This window comes from Balaenoptera ricei, chromosome 3 (assembly GCF_028023285.1).
Source record: "Balaenoptera ricei isolate mBalRic1 chromosome 3, mBalRic1.hap2, whole genome shotgun sequence".
Lineage (NCBI taxonomy): Eukaryota > Metazoa > Chordata > Mammalia > Artiodactyla > Balaenopteridae > Balaenoptera > Balaenoptera ricei.
This window is the reverse complement of record NC_082641.1, coordinates 170,878,878-170,895,117: the sequence shown is the minus strand read 5'-3', so window position 1 is coordinate 170,895,117 and position 16,240 is coordinate 170,878,878. Positions and strand designations below refer to the sequence as shown.

The window sequence follows — 16,240 nt, the reverse complement described above, 5'->3', positions numbered from 1 at the left end:
AATTTGGTCTCTAATGTATAGCTGGTGGTGCCATGCACGTGCACTGCTGTGTCTTCCAAGACAAAACAGGACCCAGCAAGAGCCTTGGATCCTAATTTGGTAGTTCTTCTTTCAGGGTGTTCAGTCTAAGGCAGGCATCCAGAACGTTAACAGCTTTACGCACAAAGATGCTCTCAACTTTTGGATTACATTATCAAAACCCTGAAAACAAGAAAAAGATCTAACCATGTACAAGCGATGTGTGTGTGAGGGGGAGGTGTTAGTAAATTAGTATATAAAACAGATACAGTGGGATGTTATTTACAATAGGATGCAATTATAGTGACTTGGAAACATGGACGTATGTTTATGCAACGTGTGAAGAGAAAATGGCATGACAGACCACAATATACCCTTTAACTGCAACTATGAAAGAAAATGTCTTTATGTGGACAAGGATTTATGGGAAACATGAAAAAGTGAAAAGTATGAGGGATGGGATTATGGGTGAGTTTCTCCTTTTGTAAACTGTTTTTTCCTTCATTATTCTTTTTTTTTTTTACATCACCATTAATGATTTTTTTCACAACACATGCAACTTCTCTGGTTCCATTCTTTATTTCCAAGGTAGGGTTTCTGATTTTAAAAATTCATAGCTTACCTTGAGTTTGATCGTCCCTTTATCTAAAAAATGAAAATAAAATGAAAACAGTTAAATCAGGAGCTGTGTTTTCCTGCCTCCTTGAGCTGCAGCCTTACAAACAGGGGCTCTCTCAACCCAGAGGGATTTTCTGCGGACAAACACACACCCTGGGTCATGTTGGTCTGGCCTGGGCTGGGATCGGCAGAAGTGAGAGGTTTCCTCCAAGCTGGAGAGTACTGAAGACTGGAGGGGATGGACAAAGCCAAGCTATTCAGGGAAAGGTTGGCCAGCCTGCATACTTTATTCACTTCACCCCTGGCCCCTGACCAAGGTAAGCTGTGAGGGGAGCAAAGAGAAAACTCCACGGGAGAGGAACAAGGAGAAAGGTGGAGAGAAGAAAGAGGAGCCTGAGGTCCCCAGTGGACCTCACTCCAATGGATCTAACTAGTCATCCATCAACCTCTCTCTTCTACCCAAACTGAGTCATTTGTCGTCTGACACTTCTCCAGGCTCTTTGGCCTCCAGGACTTAATTAGGCATCTACTGTTTTTGCCTCCCAGTGTCCATTTCCCCCATTTCCTGCTAGCAGAAGCCCAATTTTCTTGGAGGAGCCTACCTACCCAACTCCTAATTCTTAAGGTTTAGTGGGTTCTGCCCATCTTCCCTGAGGCTCTGTGCAGATCTACATAGGCCTTCCTCCTAGACACAGTGATTGGTTCAGGGTTGAGCACATGTCCTAAAATGGGCCAATCAGCATGGGCCATCCACCTGGTCACAGGACTTGGTTCAGAGTTGAGCACATGACCCACATGGGCCAATCAGCATAGGCCTTCCCTCTGGTCATGGGGATTGGTTCAGGATTGAGCACATGACCCAACATGAGCCAATCAGAGGGAATCCTGGGACTTTCCCCAAAGGTCCTGTAACTGCCATTCCCTCCCTGCTCTGGGGAGACACAGGCACATCCAGAAGTGGAGCTGGGAGACTGGGCCAGTGATGCCAGGGGACTTTTCCAGTTATAAGAGCCCATAAACTCTCTGTTGCTGAAGCCAACCTGATTTGGGTTTCAGGACTGGCCAGTGGAGTCGGGACTGCCTGCACTTCTCCTGCCTACCCAAGTCTCCCTCTCCCAGGGGACGGAGGCTGCCTTGTTGGCCTTGGGAGACCTGACATCATCTCTCGGTGTCTCCTGTGGCCGCACCACACCCTGCATGATGAATGAGTTACCTGCCCTGCTGGACTACAGGCCCTAAGGCAGGGGCCTGCTCTCCACACTTTGTCCAAGAGGCCAACGCTGCTGTTATCTGCAGTTTACAAAGGACAGCCAGGGAGAGGCTGGCTGAGGGCCTGAGCTCAGCTCAGTGGCAGGCTGGCTGTGAGCCCAGCTCCGGGTCTAACACCACAGGGGTGCTAGAAGCTCAACAAAGGATCTGAAAAGGTCACAAGATTCCCTCTGGGCCCCCTTCCCACCTCTAGCCAAAACTGGCACGAAAGGGTGCCCAAATCTATCCAGATCTGCACCCACTGAACCTGAGCTGCTGAGGAACAAGGCACTCTGATTTCCCAGACTGGGCAGGTGGCTTCCCCTGCTGGGCCTTACTCTCTCCATCTGTAAAGTGAGGAGAATGCAACCTGTCCTCCTACTCCTGCCAGGGTTCTGGGGGTGGAGTGGGAAGGAAGCAAAGCAATGCCGACACTGCCTGAGCCCTAAAGACCACTTTGCAAAGCGAGGGGAAGGCCTGGTCAGGCACCCCAGGGACCTACCCAGGATGGCTCCCTGGCTCTGCGCCACCGCCTCGCCCTGGGCCACCAGCTGAGCATGGACCATGACTTCCCTTGGGGAGTTAAAGATGGTCACACTGATGACTTCCTCCACTCCTGAGCGGAAGACGGAGGGTGCAGCGATCAAATAGCCCCTGCAGAAGAGGAGAACCGCAGTGAAGCCCAAAGGTTCTGACCCATCCCTAGCCTCACTGTCACCTGGCTAAATCAGGGTGCACCCTAGGTGGACTCCCACCTATGCCTGACCACACTCCGATGGCACTGTCACTTTATGTGTCCGTGTCCCCTACCAACCTGTGAGCTCCTTGAGGCTTGTTCACCTTTGAAGTCCCCCCCGAGTAAGTAAGAATCTGGCTTCTCTGGATCTACCCGGAACCACACCCCCTTCGATCTCTGCATTATAGCCTCTGGACTTTTTTTGCAGCTCCTTCTGCCACAGGACCTTTGCACATGCCACACCCACAAACTAAAATACTCTCCCCTGTAGACTGAGTAACTGGTAGGATCCCACTTCATCCTCAAAGCCACCCGTGAGACATGCTAACATCTCCCATTTACAGAGTCAGAAATTAAGCCCCAGAGAAGCCAATTCATGTGCCCGAGTCAGTGAGAGATTAGGCTACAAACCCAGGCAGCCAGACTCTGGAACCCGGTGGAAAGAAGCAAGGAACTACCTGCAGCATTAATTTTAAGAATAAGACCCTGAAAACAAACTAAATGGCCTGAAACAGGAAAAGCACTGTGAACAATGGAGTCAAAACAGCGCTCTCTTTCTGAAAAGACTCAGCTTGACTGTGAAGACATTTCTGGAAGAGAGGCGTTATTATCCTGTTTTCCAGATGGGAAGGCTGACCTTGCAGAAGGAGAAGGAACGTGCACCAGATCACACAGCCAGGCAGGGGAGGGCCCTGGGGTCCCCTTATGGCACCGGACCTGGAGGCCTAGGTCCTCCCCACCTGAGCTCCTGCTTCCCCGTTATTTTGCAGCCTTAGGTAGAAAACCACAAAGGCTCATCCATAACCGCGGGACCCACTCACAGTGCAATGGCAAGTGCCAGGAGCCTGGCAGCAAAGGCAGCACGATTCCAACGGTGCAGAACTACAGGCACCAGGAGGAAATAGGAGAAAGGGAAAACACTGGGCAAACACTGAGATCAGGAGAGATGTTTTTATTTCTCAACATCCTCTCTGGGACAACCCCAGGTCCACACACAAAGAGATGAATTTAGACCCTTACCACACACCATACACGAAGAGGACCTTCGAGACATGCCATGCACTATATGACTCCAGCACTGATAAGAGTGTGCAAAGACCCTAGTTTCATGGGTGCACTGCCCAGCAGTGGCTGGACCCAGTAACAACCCTGGGGTCCGATGTTCTGTCTGACTCCAGCACCGACAAGCGCCTGCAATGACAGGGTTCCTCTGTGCAGTGTCAGGCCTTCGCCATGCACAGAGCATACATTGATCCTGGGTATGTAACTGCACCAGCCGGAGCATGCAATGACCCTGGGTTTCATGGATGTTCTGTCCGGATCCAGCACTGACCACAATGTGTACTGACCCTGCGTCCTATATGTTCTGTCCCACTCCAGCATCAAACACAGCATTCAATGACACTGGGACAGACATGTACTGCCTCAAGCATGGGAAGACCCTTGCTTCATGTGTGATGTGCACCATCCAGCTCCAGCACTGACCAGAGGGTGCAATGACCCTGGGGTCCCCTGTGCAGTGTCTGGCCTCAGCAGTGCACAGAGCCTGCAATGATCCTGGGTACGTAACTGTACTGTCTGGAGCACACAATCACTCCACATACGTGATGTGTACTATCTTAACTCCAACACCGACCTGCACGGGCAATGACCCTGGGTTCCTGTGTGTCCTGTCCCACTGCAGCACGGGAATACGGCCACCTTCAGGACAGAACCTTTCTGCCCAGCTCCCAGATGACCCCCAGGGCCTCCCACATAGCACCTGCTGCATGTGGAAGAGTACTGGGGGAAATACACAATCCACGTGTTCACTTTCCTTGGGCACTTCTAAAGTCCGTATCCAGATCTGAGTTAGGGTCTTCGCTCAAAGGCCCAGAGAACCTGATGGAACCAAATTTACTTTCCCTGCGACTCAGGAATTACAGCTGTTGGAGTGCTCGCCAGCCAATCACTGTCTACCTGATACACCCCTGCCATCTGGGCTGACACTGGCTTCCCATCCTTTGGTCCTGGAAGGTCCCATCCTGGGAAGGGTGGTATTTGGTAAAGTGTAGACAGTATGGGTCTCACAACAGTGTGCAAATCCATGGGGCTTTCTGGCATCAGGCATTCCTCACACTACAATCAAATGGATCATAGAAGTGGGTGTCCGGGGCTATTCCTAAAACGGGATCCTTCGGGCTGGTGAGCCATGGCTCTGGCTTAGAGGTCGGCTAATCTGGACCCCTGGGTTGGTCATTGTGTGTCTCCCAGCACAGGAGTTCCATTTGACTCAACAGTAGGTAAGATCCCAGGGCAACTTTAGTCAGAGGCAAATACTCCTGAGAACTATTTAAAACTCTGCAACACAGGGACTCTGAACTTGGTCCTTATAAGGCGGGGTCTCTCATGGAGGGCAGGGTCATGCTTCGTGCTGGGGACTGTCCTGTGCATGGCAGGACGTGTAGCAGCATCCCTGGCCTCCACCCAGTAGATTCCAGCCGCATGGCCTCCCCCTAGATGTGACAACCAAAAATGCCTCCGGACATTGCTGAATGACCCCAGGGAGACAAAAATCGCCCCTTGGCTGAAAACTGCTATTCTGAGGGATGTCAGCTCTGAAAGCATCAGGTCAAAAGTTTGCCGGGTTCCAATTTCACAAGGCCCAGGGGAGGTAAGTCCCATGGTTCCAATTGCAGCATGGTGTCTTACTTTTCAAACTGTGATCCAAAGGGGCAGCACGAGAGGTGCCTCCGCCCACCTAGTCTCACTGTTGACCTGTTTTCTGGGAACTCCTATACAAGGGCTGCTTGAACAAGGCTCAGAAAGTCCGGTCTGCACTAAATGGCTGAGCTTGAGCAGCTGGAGGCAGGCCCCCACCCAGCCCACAACCCCGCAGGGCTCACCCAAACTTGGCAGGTCTGCGAATAGTCCCTGTGAAGCCAACTCATGGGAAATTCTCCTTAGCAGCTAGTTAATTCACCTCCTCACTGTGTCAACTCACCAGAAGCTCTGTAAGCAAACTTCAAGAAAAATGTGGAAGCAAAATAAACACTTCCTCCCCACCCCACGCCCTCCCAAGGAAAACGGAACGGCAGGTCTCTCCTTCCATTTCTCAGCCAAGACACGCACCTCTTACCTTCAGGCCACGGACAACTGGAAGTCGCCACCCAAGAAGACAGCCCTGGTCACACCAAGGGAGCGAGGTGGGATGGGGGGTGCCTCGCCGCCTTAGCTCTGAGGAGTCCCTGCACCTCCACGGGGCCACTTCTGAAGCCTCAGGCTGCCCTCTTCCCAGTCCGACTCTTGGGGGCTAGGGGGTCAAGATTCTAGGTCCCGCCCAGCCCGGAGGCTGTGTGGCCTTGGACAGGTCGTTGCGTCTCTCTGAACCAGACCCCGCGACCCCCACCCCGAGAAGGCGGCCAGCCTCCTCCGTCGCCCGCGGATACTCACGGGGCCTGGGGCTGCGCAGCGCGCACGCCGTCCCGCGGCGACAGCAGCAGCACCAGGAGCCGGAGCAGCGGCCGGAGCAGGGCGACCCACATTTTCCGGCTCCGCGGGGCTGCCGCGCCCGGGTAGGGGGCCGGGCCGGGGTCAGGCCAGGTCCGGGGTCCGAGCGCGGCCGTCCCCGCTGCGCCGCCGGGGGCCCTTTGTTCGCAGCCCCCGCGCAGTGCGCCCGGCGCCATGCGCCCAACTCCGCGCCCGGCTAGGCTGGGGCAGCGCGGGACCAGCCCCCTCCCCGGACCCGCCTTGTCCCCGGGCCCGCCCCCACCCGGACCCGCCCCGCTCACCCCCTCCTGGCCTCCCGCCCCGCCCCCTCTCTGGACCTCGTCCCGCCCCCTCCCCCCGCTCCCTTCCCGGGACTCATCCACCCCCCCCAACACCGACTCTCCCCCAATCTCTCCTGGGACCCGCCCCGCCCCCTGCCCGGATGCACCCCCAGACCTGACCCATTCCCTGACCCTTCGTCGGACCCGACCCATCCCACTCTTCGCCCCCCCCCCCCCAACCCGGCCCCGCACTCTGGGACCCGCCCCCTCCCTGGACTGTCCCCTTCCGAGCTCCCTGCCTGGCCGCCTCCCCACTGCCCCGACCCCGCGGACCAGCCCGGCCCCGCCCCGCCCCACGCGGGGGCCGCTCGGTCTCCGCGCCGCCTTCACCCCGCATCTCGTCGGCACCCCGCACCTGCCCCAGCCTGGACCCGGCGACCTGTGCAGTGCACGCACAGGAGGAGCTGAGCCCTTTGGGGAAAGGAAGGCTGGCCAAGGGATGAGACTTCCTGACCCGCAGCTTCCCCCGGCGCCTGACTGCCGCTCCTCACTTCTTCCCTCTCCCCACCTCCTCCATCCGCAAATCCCCTAGGCCAGGCCCCTCCCTCTCTGGGCCTCACTTTCCCTTCTGGCAAACAGCAGGGGTGAGACGGCACCCCTCTCTCTCTGAGAGCAGGGTGCCCCCTCCTGCCCCTCCCAGTGTGCCCAACTCAGTGATGGCCTCACTGTCGTAGGTCCCTCTGGAAGGGGGCACCTCCTTTTTATGTCATGTCCAAGTCCTGTCCCTCCTCTAGTTACCCCCCAACTGTCCCAGGTGGTCCCTCTAGTGAGGACCCCTGCAGCGACGAGGGCCTTACTTCTAAAACTCTAGAGCTGACCACATGGCCCTCCTGCCCCAAATCCTCCCGGCTCTCTATTTATCCAGGCCAAGTCCAAACACCGGGCTGCCCTGAGGCTGCCCTGATGGCTCCCACCTCATCCTAGTTCCTAGGTGCCCTGTGCCACCCTGTGCCGATCCCCACTGCCAGCCTTTGCCCAAACCCTGCCCCTCTGCCCTCCTCCTTTGCCTGGCCAACTCCTGCTTCTTCCAGAAACCTCCCTTGCGCCCTCCCTGCCCTACGGGCGTGGTGGGTCCTCCAGGCAGCCTCTCCCACCAGCCCTCTCCACGGGCTTTTGGCCAAGCCCTGGCCACCCAGTGAGCACCAAGCCCTGGGCAGGCAGTGGGGACTTCAGGACAGACAGGATCTGCTGTCCTAGATGGCGGAGGGGGCTGCGCAGGGGCCGGAGTGGCCTGGGGAGCAGCCGCGGTGCCGAGAGACCAGGCGGAGTTGCCAGCCTCCAGTCCCAGCCACACTGGCACCGAGCAGGGTGGTCTAGCGTAATCCCCATAATTCACGTCTGCCCAGCCCCTGCGCGCCTCCCCTTGCTCCTCCATAAACCAGGCTCCACTCTCCAGTCTCGCGAGGCCAGCCTCCTGCCCCTCTGTTTTCTCCCTCATCTGCTGAGCTCTGGCTGCACAGGCTTCCAGGGTTCCGTGGATGCCGACTCACTACCACCACCACCTCCTCCAGCCGAGGTGCCAGCTGGCCCCTCTGCCTGGGATGCTCTTCCTCCTGCATCCCAAGGCTGGCCCCCCTCTACCTTCAGGACTAGCTCTACCGTCCCTCCTTGCCTGACTACCTGTAAGATAAAGCCTCAGATTTCAGGTCCCCAAAAGCCTGAGCTCCCTGCTCTTGCCAGGTCTGCCCCCACTCAGCAGGAGAGGCTGAACCCCACCTGGCTAGCAGTTCCCCGACCAGTCCTAACCACTGGCCCGCCAGGGAATTCCCTCACTTTCTTGTTATTCAAGTAAGCCCATCACGTCCTCCCGAGGGAAGCAGGGGCACCCCGACCGCTTGTTACTACAAAGCCTGCCTCCCACAGCCTCTGGCTGTCCACCCGGCTCCTAAGTGCAACCCTCATGTGGTCCTGCATGGCCAGCTGTGTCTTCCCCCAACCCCGCCCAGGGTTGAGAATATATGTAACTAACAGACCACTCTCTACCTCACCTGTTCAGTGTTGGGTATTGTGTGTTTGGCTATCTTGTACTATTTAGCATGAGGGATCCTTCCTTCCCTAATGGGGTGAATAAGAGGCAAATAGAACACCACTGTGCTCTCAACACCCAATTTAACTCGCTCCATGGTGCCCAGTACGGAGGCCATGATCTTATTATCCCAGTGAACCTACTTCCTGTCTGTCTCCCCTGGGGCATGAGTGCCACTTGCTACTGGATGCCGGGCCTCTGCTTTGAAGTGGACATCAGTACATGTGACATCCTCCCTGGTCCCCTGAGCTGCAGTGGGGAACTGGGGAAGAGTCCCACATTTGATACATTTCCAGCACTTGTGTGAGTCCCTGGTTAACAGAGCCATTATTAGAAATTGTTACACCAACTTTCAATTTAGTATATGATATTAAAAATAAAAACAGTAAGTATGCAAAAGTTATCAGTTCCTCATTATTTCACTACATCATACTATTCTCTGTGCTCTTGAGAGTATCCCTGACCTTTGTATCTGATGGTGAAAAGACTCTGTAATGATACACATCTCTTCCCATGTAGTGACTTCCTGCTGGCAGCTTGAAACTGGCCATGGGGGGAGTACAGTCAATTCTGCTCTAACACTAGTTTTGAAAACAAAAATTTGTTCCAACATGATGGATACATAAGGGAAGGATTTGAGCGTAATTTGATGGAATGTGGTATTGCTTATGCAGGATTTGGTCTGCAAGAAACACGGAGTGAATGCAGGAAATGGCACCCCACTGACCAGAGCCACATGGGAATATACAACCCCTGACACACACACACACACACACACACACACACACACACGCCCTCAACATCTACACTCTCTGAGCTATTAGGAGCCACCCCGCCCTCCCCTGTCTGGGATGACAATGTCCCATCTCATTTCAGCAAACCTCCTCCTGGTACCTCTCAGAGACACGAAGGCTACAACCTTCCCACACCACATCCACACATGAACCTCAGGTCTTCTCCAAGGTCAAGTGCCACATGTGCGGTAGTATTCATGTCATTCTTAGGGTTTAACGTGTGTATAATGGTGCTATCAGTTTTTAGTAAATGCCTATCTTTTTAAACTGTGTTACTGACACAGTTTTTTTTTGTAATTTATTTATTTAATTTATTTATTTTTGGCTGCATTGGGTCTTCGTTGCTGTGCGCGGGCTTTCTCTGGTTGTGGCAAGCGGGGGCTACTCTTCGTTGCGGTGCGTGGGCTTTTCATTGCGGTGGCTTCTCTTGTTGCAGAGCACGGACGCTAGGTGCACAGGCTCAGTAGTTGTGGCTCACGGGCTTAGCTGCTCCGCGGCATGTGGGATTTTCCCAGACCAGGGCTCGAACCCGTGTCCCCTGCACTGGCAGGCAGATTCTTAACCACTGCGCCACCAGGGAAGCCCTTGACACAGTTTTTGAGTGTGGTGTCCTGACTCCTTTTTTCCATGAGCCCTGTGGTTGGTGTGAAGAACATAGTCATTTTCAAGAATATGTCAGGGAAGAACTGGCTGCTTTTACCCCCTCAGGAAGAGATTGCTAAATATCTCCTAGCTCACCAGTGATGAATGGCATAGCAGTCTGGGTCTGGGTGGGAGGACGAGGAAGACAGTCCAATTGTGAGAAGCATTTTGTTCTTCCAAGGAGCCAGCCTGGTCCTGGGCCCGCTGAGCACCAGGCAGTCAGGATGTGGCAGGGGATGACAGCCCCACCGCTGGCAGGAGGTGGGAGCTGAGCACAGCATGGCCAGGACCCCAAAGCCAGAGGGGGAACAGGGCATGCCATGTGCAGGAGTGGCTGTGGTGAGTGTTGTTTGCTGCTCAGGAGGACACAGCCAGTTCGTCACTTGGGGAGTGGCCAGTGATATTAATGAAGCTGAAACTGCATGTGACCTCTGACCCTGCTAGAAGGACATGAATGCGTCCAAGGTGACCCAGCCAAGAGCTTTCACAGCTGCGTCATTCAAGGGTGGTGAATAGCCAGAAGCAGACTGTGTGTCCATCCATGGGACAAGGGGCAGATAAAGGAAGGATGTGCCATGTGTGATTGCCACAAATCAGGGAAGGTGGGGTATGGGGGTTGGGGGGAGAAGAGTAGCCAGAGAGAGGGATGCAGGAAGGCGATTTCAACAAGACCCAAGCACTTTCACCTCCTGCTGCCTGGGGAGCAGGAACCTGGAGGGGAGGGAAGGATGACTGGGGGGATCTTCCTGCACCTGTGTGATCTCTTTCACCCTGTGTCCTTTATGCCCCCAGCATGTGAAGAGCAGAGGCTTTTCCACACAACCAGTGTGAGCCCCCTTCCCAGGGTGGACTTTGAGAAAGGCTCCTCCAAAGAAGATATACAAATGGCCCACAAGTATGTGAAAAGATGTTCAACATTACTAATCAGTAGGAAAATGTAAACCAAAACCACAATGAGCTCCTACTTCACACCTATTACAATGATAGTATTTTTTTTTAAAATAGATAATAACAAGTGTTGGTGAGGAAGTGGAGAAATTGAACCCCTTGTGTATTTCTCACGGGAATGTAAAATGATGCGGCCATGCGGGAAAAAGTCTGGCCGTTCCTCAAAAAGTTAAACAGAATTACCATATACGCCACCAGTTTCCACTCTGGGATATATACCCAAAGACAGAGAGATTGTAAATAAGCAATGGGGCTAAATAGCAATGTTTTCACCCGAGATAAGGCATGAATTAGGTGTAGGTTTGCCAGAGTTAGCAAAGAAAAATACAATTAAATTTGACTCAGATAAACAACAACAAAAACTTTTAGCATAAGCGTAGCCCATGCAATATTTGGGACATGCTTACACTAATAAATTTTATTTGTTCCTTATGTGGGATTCACATTTGACAGGGTGTCTTATGCTCTATGTGACATTTCTAACTGGGTGAGGACAGAGAGATAATCTTCATTATTATCTTTAAAATAATCTCAAAAAAGAAGGGAATGATTCCTCCAAAAGTTAAACATAGAGTTTGCATATGACCCAGCAATTCCACCCCTAGGTGTAGACCTGAAGACTTGAAAGTAGGTGTTCAAACAAATTGTACACACACGTCATAGCACCACTCTTCACAGTAGCCAAAAGGTGGAAATGACCCAAATGCCCATCAATAGATGAATGGAGAAACAAAATGTGGTTCATCCGTACAATGGAATATTATTCAGCCATAGAAAGGAATGAAGCACTGACATGGCTACAATGTGACGAACCTTGAAACCATTATCCATTATGCTCAGTGAAAGAAGCCAGACCCAAAAGACCACATAGTGCATGATTCAGTTTGTTTGAAATGTGCAAAACAGACAGCAGATTGGTGGTTGCCAGGAACAGATTGAGGTGGATGAAGAGTGGAGAGTGACTGCTAATGGGTATGAGGTTTCTTTATGGGGTGATGAAAATATTCTGGAACTAGATAGAGGTGATGGTTGGCTGTGAGCAAAGATTAATGGTGAAATGACACAAGGGATATTTTGGGGGTGACGGAAATATTCTAAAACTAGATTGTCATGATGTTGTAAAATCTTGTAAATTTATGAGGAATCATTGATTTGTATACTGAAAACAGGTAAATTTGATGGCATGTCAATGATATCTCAATAGAGCAAAACATGGCATATGGAAATACATGCAAATATAGTTGTTTGCATATATATTTCTGAACAAGCAAACAATGTGCTTTGGGAATGCCCACACTGACAGGTCTTTGCTTCCTTTTGCTCCCTCCCTCTCTGGCTCTGTATTTCCAGCATCTCACGGAAGCCCCAAACAGCTCAATTCCACTTGCAGTTGAATTAATAAAGATCAGTAATGAGAAGGTGGATTTCACACACCTCACCTGGAGGTGCCCAGCCCAGGGCTCAGCAGAGGTCAAGGAAAAAGCTAATGACGTGAGCTCTGCCATGCAGATTCCCTAAAGCCAGCTCCATCTGATGCTGCTTCTGTGCATGGTGTGTCCTGCTCCTTTGCATCATGAAAATGTCCAAGGAATTTCGCAGCAGTGTAGAGGGAACACGCACGTGGGCCGAGGGCTTTCCAGTTGTTATTTGCGGTTACATTCCACGGCAGAGTGAATGCTGTTTGCAGATGCAACAACCGTTTCTGGGGTCTGTTAGTGTCCTGTAGCTGCTATAATGTAGGACCACAGACTGAGTGACTTAAAACAACAGGATTTCTTCCCTCATGGTTCTGGGAGCCTGAAATCCAAAATCAAGTTTTGGCAGGGTTGGTTCCTTCTGAAGACTGTGAGGGCGAATCTATTCCATGCCTCTCTCCCAGCTTTTGGTGGCCTCTGAAAGTCTTTGGCTTACCTTGGCTAATTGATACATTGCTCCCATTGTTACTGACTAGGGTCCTTGGACTCTTTAATCAATAGAAATTGATAAGAGGCCAGATGAGAAATTCAGGCAAGGCTTTAGAGGGAGCGAGAACAAGAAACAGGTGCCTTTGCTCACTCCCTGAGCTGGGGGTTAAGGGGCTTCCTTACATGGGGTGAGGGGGGGCGGGCAGATCAGTGGGTTGGGCAGGAGGCGTAGTTTAGGTAGTCTGCCCACTCCCTTGGTGGTGCTCTGTGCAGGGATCACGGGCAGTACCCTGCTTTTGCTCCTGGCACGTCAGAAGTGGCAGTTGGTCTGTGGCCTTTTGGTATCTTATTGTTTATAATTGCCTCTACTACACATGCGTGCAGTTATTTTTAGTCCCTTATAGTTTCTTTGTATTCTTTTGCTCCAGGAGAACTTTGTCCAGGCGCAAGCACTGCAGTAAAGGGTCCCAGGTCCCAGTTCATCTCACAGTCTCTGCCTCCATCATCACATGGTTTTCTCTCCTCGTGTGTGTGTCTGTGTGTGTGTGTGTGTGTCCAAATTTCCCTCTTCTTATAAGGACACCAGTCCTATTGGATTGAGGGCCCACCCTAATCCAATATGACCTCCTTTTATTTTAAAAAAAAAATTTTTAATGGTATTATTATTTTTTAATTAAATTTATTTATTTTTGGCTGTGTTGGGTCTTTGTTGCTGCGCCCGGGCTTTCTCTAGTTGTGGCGAGCAGGGGCCACTCTTCGATGCGGTGCACGGGCTTCTCATTGTGGTGGCTTCTCTTGTTGCGGAGCATAGGCTCCAGGCGCATGGGCTTCAGTAGTTGTGGCGTGCGTGCTCAGCAGTTGTGGCTCGCGGGCTCTAGAGCGCCGGCTCAGGAGTTGTGGCGCACGGGCTTGGTTGCTCTGCGGCATGTGAGATCTTCCCGGACCAGGCCTTGAACCCATGTCCCCTGCATTGGCAGGCGGATTCTTAACCACTGTGCCACCAGGGAAGTCCCTGATCTCATTGTAATAACTGATTACATTGGCAAAGACCCAAACCCATTTGGACTTGTGATGCAAATAGGATCATATTCTGAGATTCTGGGTGGACATGAATTTTAGGGGGATCCTATTCATGCTGGCACAGGGACCTTTCAGCAAATAATCTTAAGTGATTTCTTAGGCCCTTCCCAGGAAGGGAATAATATCTATATAAATTGAAGTCTGTGCATAAGTCCAATTTGTCAGTTCCTTGGCCTGAGTTAGGTTTGCCCCACTGTGTCATTCTGTTAGCCTCAGAGTACAGACCACAGCAAGTGAAGGGCTGGGTGTGGGTGGGGGCTTGGAGCCAGGCCTAGGGGTCCCAACCCAGCTTCACATCTGGGGCAGTGCCAAGCAATCTGGACTTCGTCTTCCTTGTCCATCACATAGGGATAGTCATAACCCCACCCTCCTACATGCTGCGAGGACTAAACAAGGCGACGGGTGCGTGCAGAGAGTTTGACTCTGGGCCTGGCCCAGGAGCGGCACCCAGGAAACCAGAGCCGGTTCTGGGCTCCTTTCCCATGCCTCCACTTCCTGGGTCTCCTTCCAAAATCCGGAATCTGGAGGATGTGGGCCTCTTGTGCCGTCAACAGCATCTCATCCTGGGCTCCCACAGCTGATGGCTAATATTGTGGGTCAGTCATGAGCTGCAACCCAAGAGGGCGCCGGGATTCAATGAGGATTCCTGCAGAGAACGGGGTCCCACTGAACCTTGTGGCCTGAGAAGGCTTCCCCCTCTCCCCATCTCGGTTCCCTGGGCCGCCCTGTGCTCCCCTGGAAGGTTCTAGAGTCCATCCGAACTGGGGATGGATTTTGTCTGTTCTGTGTATGCCCGTGGCACGCTGGCAAGTGTATCTAGGACCATTTCTCTGTCCTCTCACTGCCTGCTTCCAAAGGTCCCAAGGTCCTCACCTTATCGCATTATGTATCTTAAGCATTTTAACCCCCTTGACCCAGTGTGCTCTATAAGTTCCCCCATTTCACAAACGAGCAGTCTGGGGCTCAGTGAGGGGAAGCACAGAGGAGAAAGATGGCAAAAGCAGAGCAGGACAGAGGCTCAAGTGGGCCTTGCCTTAACAAGGGTGTGATGAAGCCCCCACCACCAGGACCAAGGCCAAGATCAAGGTCAGTTCCTGCCCCTCCAACCTCCCTCCCACACGCCAGACCTGGTCCCACCTCCTGGCCTTTGCCCAGGCTGTGTCCACTGCCTGACGGGCCCTTCCCCCAGCGTTATTCCAGGGTTTCTCTGCCCTGGCACTGCTGACATTTGGGGCCAGATCATTCTTTGCCATGGGGGGCTGTCTGTGCTTTATGAGATGCTGAGCAGACCCAGTAGATGCCAGTAAAACCACCCCCGGTTGAGAACCACTGGTTTAGAGGATTCCAAGCTTTTCACTTTGCAAACCAAATCCTTGGTTTTTGCACACAATACCCACCCCCTAAGAAAGTCATGTTTGGAAAGATGCCATCACACTATGGGTTCTTTCAAGTAATGATTCACAGCCCCTTTTTTTTTTTTTTAATTAATTAATTTATTTATTTATTTTTGGCTGTGTTGGGTCTTCGTTTCTGTGCAAGGGCTTTCTCTAGTTGCAGTGAGTGGGGGCCACTCTTCATCGCAGTGCGCGGGCCTCTCACTGTCGCGGCCTCTCTTGTTGAGGAGCACAGGCTCCAGACGCTCAGGCTCAGTAACTGTGGCTCACGGGCCCAGTTGCTCCACGGCATGTGGGATCTTCCCAGACCAGGGCTCAAACCATGTCCCCTGCATTAGCAGGCAGATTCTCAACCACTGCACCACCAGGGAAGCCCTCACAGCCCGTTTTTATCAGCTGTCAGCCACCAGGAGAGTCAACAGGTTAGACTATCACCTAATAAACTGAGACAAGTGATGGGGATATAGAAATGCCCTTTGTCAACCACCAGGAAGGTAGCTGGTTCAGGCAGGATCATAATAGACACTAAGGCTGATGATAGGAGAGGTGGAAAGAACAGGTGATTGGTGTAGACACAAAGGATCTGCTTGCAAAATACCTACCAGTGACAAAAGGAAAAACAGAGCCTCATGGTGGAGACCCTTGTTGTCAAGGCGTGAAATTAGGGAACACAAGACCACCCTCACTTCTTTTTTTTTTCATATTTATTTATTTATTTATTTGGTTGTGTCCAGTCTTAGTTGTGGCACGTGGGCTCTTTAATTGCAGCAGGTGAGCTCCTTAGTTGCAGCTTGCCAGCTCCTTAGCTGTGGCATGCGAACTCTTAGTTGCAGCATGCATGTGGGATGTAGTTCCTGGACCAGGGATCAAACCCAGGCCCCCTGCATTGGGAGCGTGGAGTCTTAAGCACTGTGCCACCAGAGAAGTCCCAAGACCACCCTCACTTCTCACACCAACTGCAAGTTTAGGAGTCCTAAGACCACCCTCAGGTTCAATAATTTTCTAGAAGGATTCACAGAACTC

General features: G+C 52.4%; 1 protein-coding gene across 1 annotated transcript in view; it reads right to left on the bottom strand.

Annotated features, from left to right (window-relative positions):
* The window catches only part of CPAMD8 (C3 and PZP like alpha-2-macroglobulin domain containing 8), a 97,912-nt gene extending 91,768 nt beyond the window's left edge, over positions 1 to 6,144 (bottom strand). Inside the window, exons 1-3 of the mRNA XM_059919769.1 lie at positions 6,053 to 6,144; positions 2,387 to 2,538; positions 641 to 663 (exon numbers count right to left, since the gene is read on the bottom strand). Coding sequence (XP_059775752.1) covers positions 641 to 663; positions 2,387 to 2,538; positions 6,053 to 6,144 — 267 coding nt within the window. The remainder of the gene's footprint in view (positions 1 to 640; positions 664 to 2,386; positions 2,539 to 6,052) is intronic.
* Between the last annotated feature and the right edge of the window lie 10,096 nt (positions 6,145 to 16,240).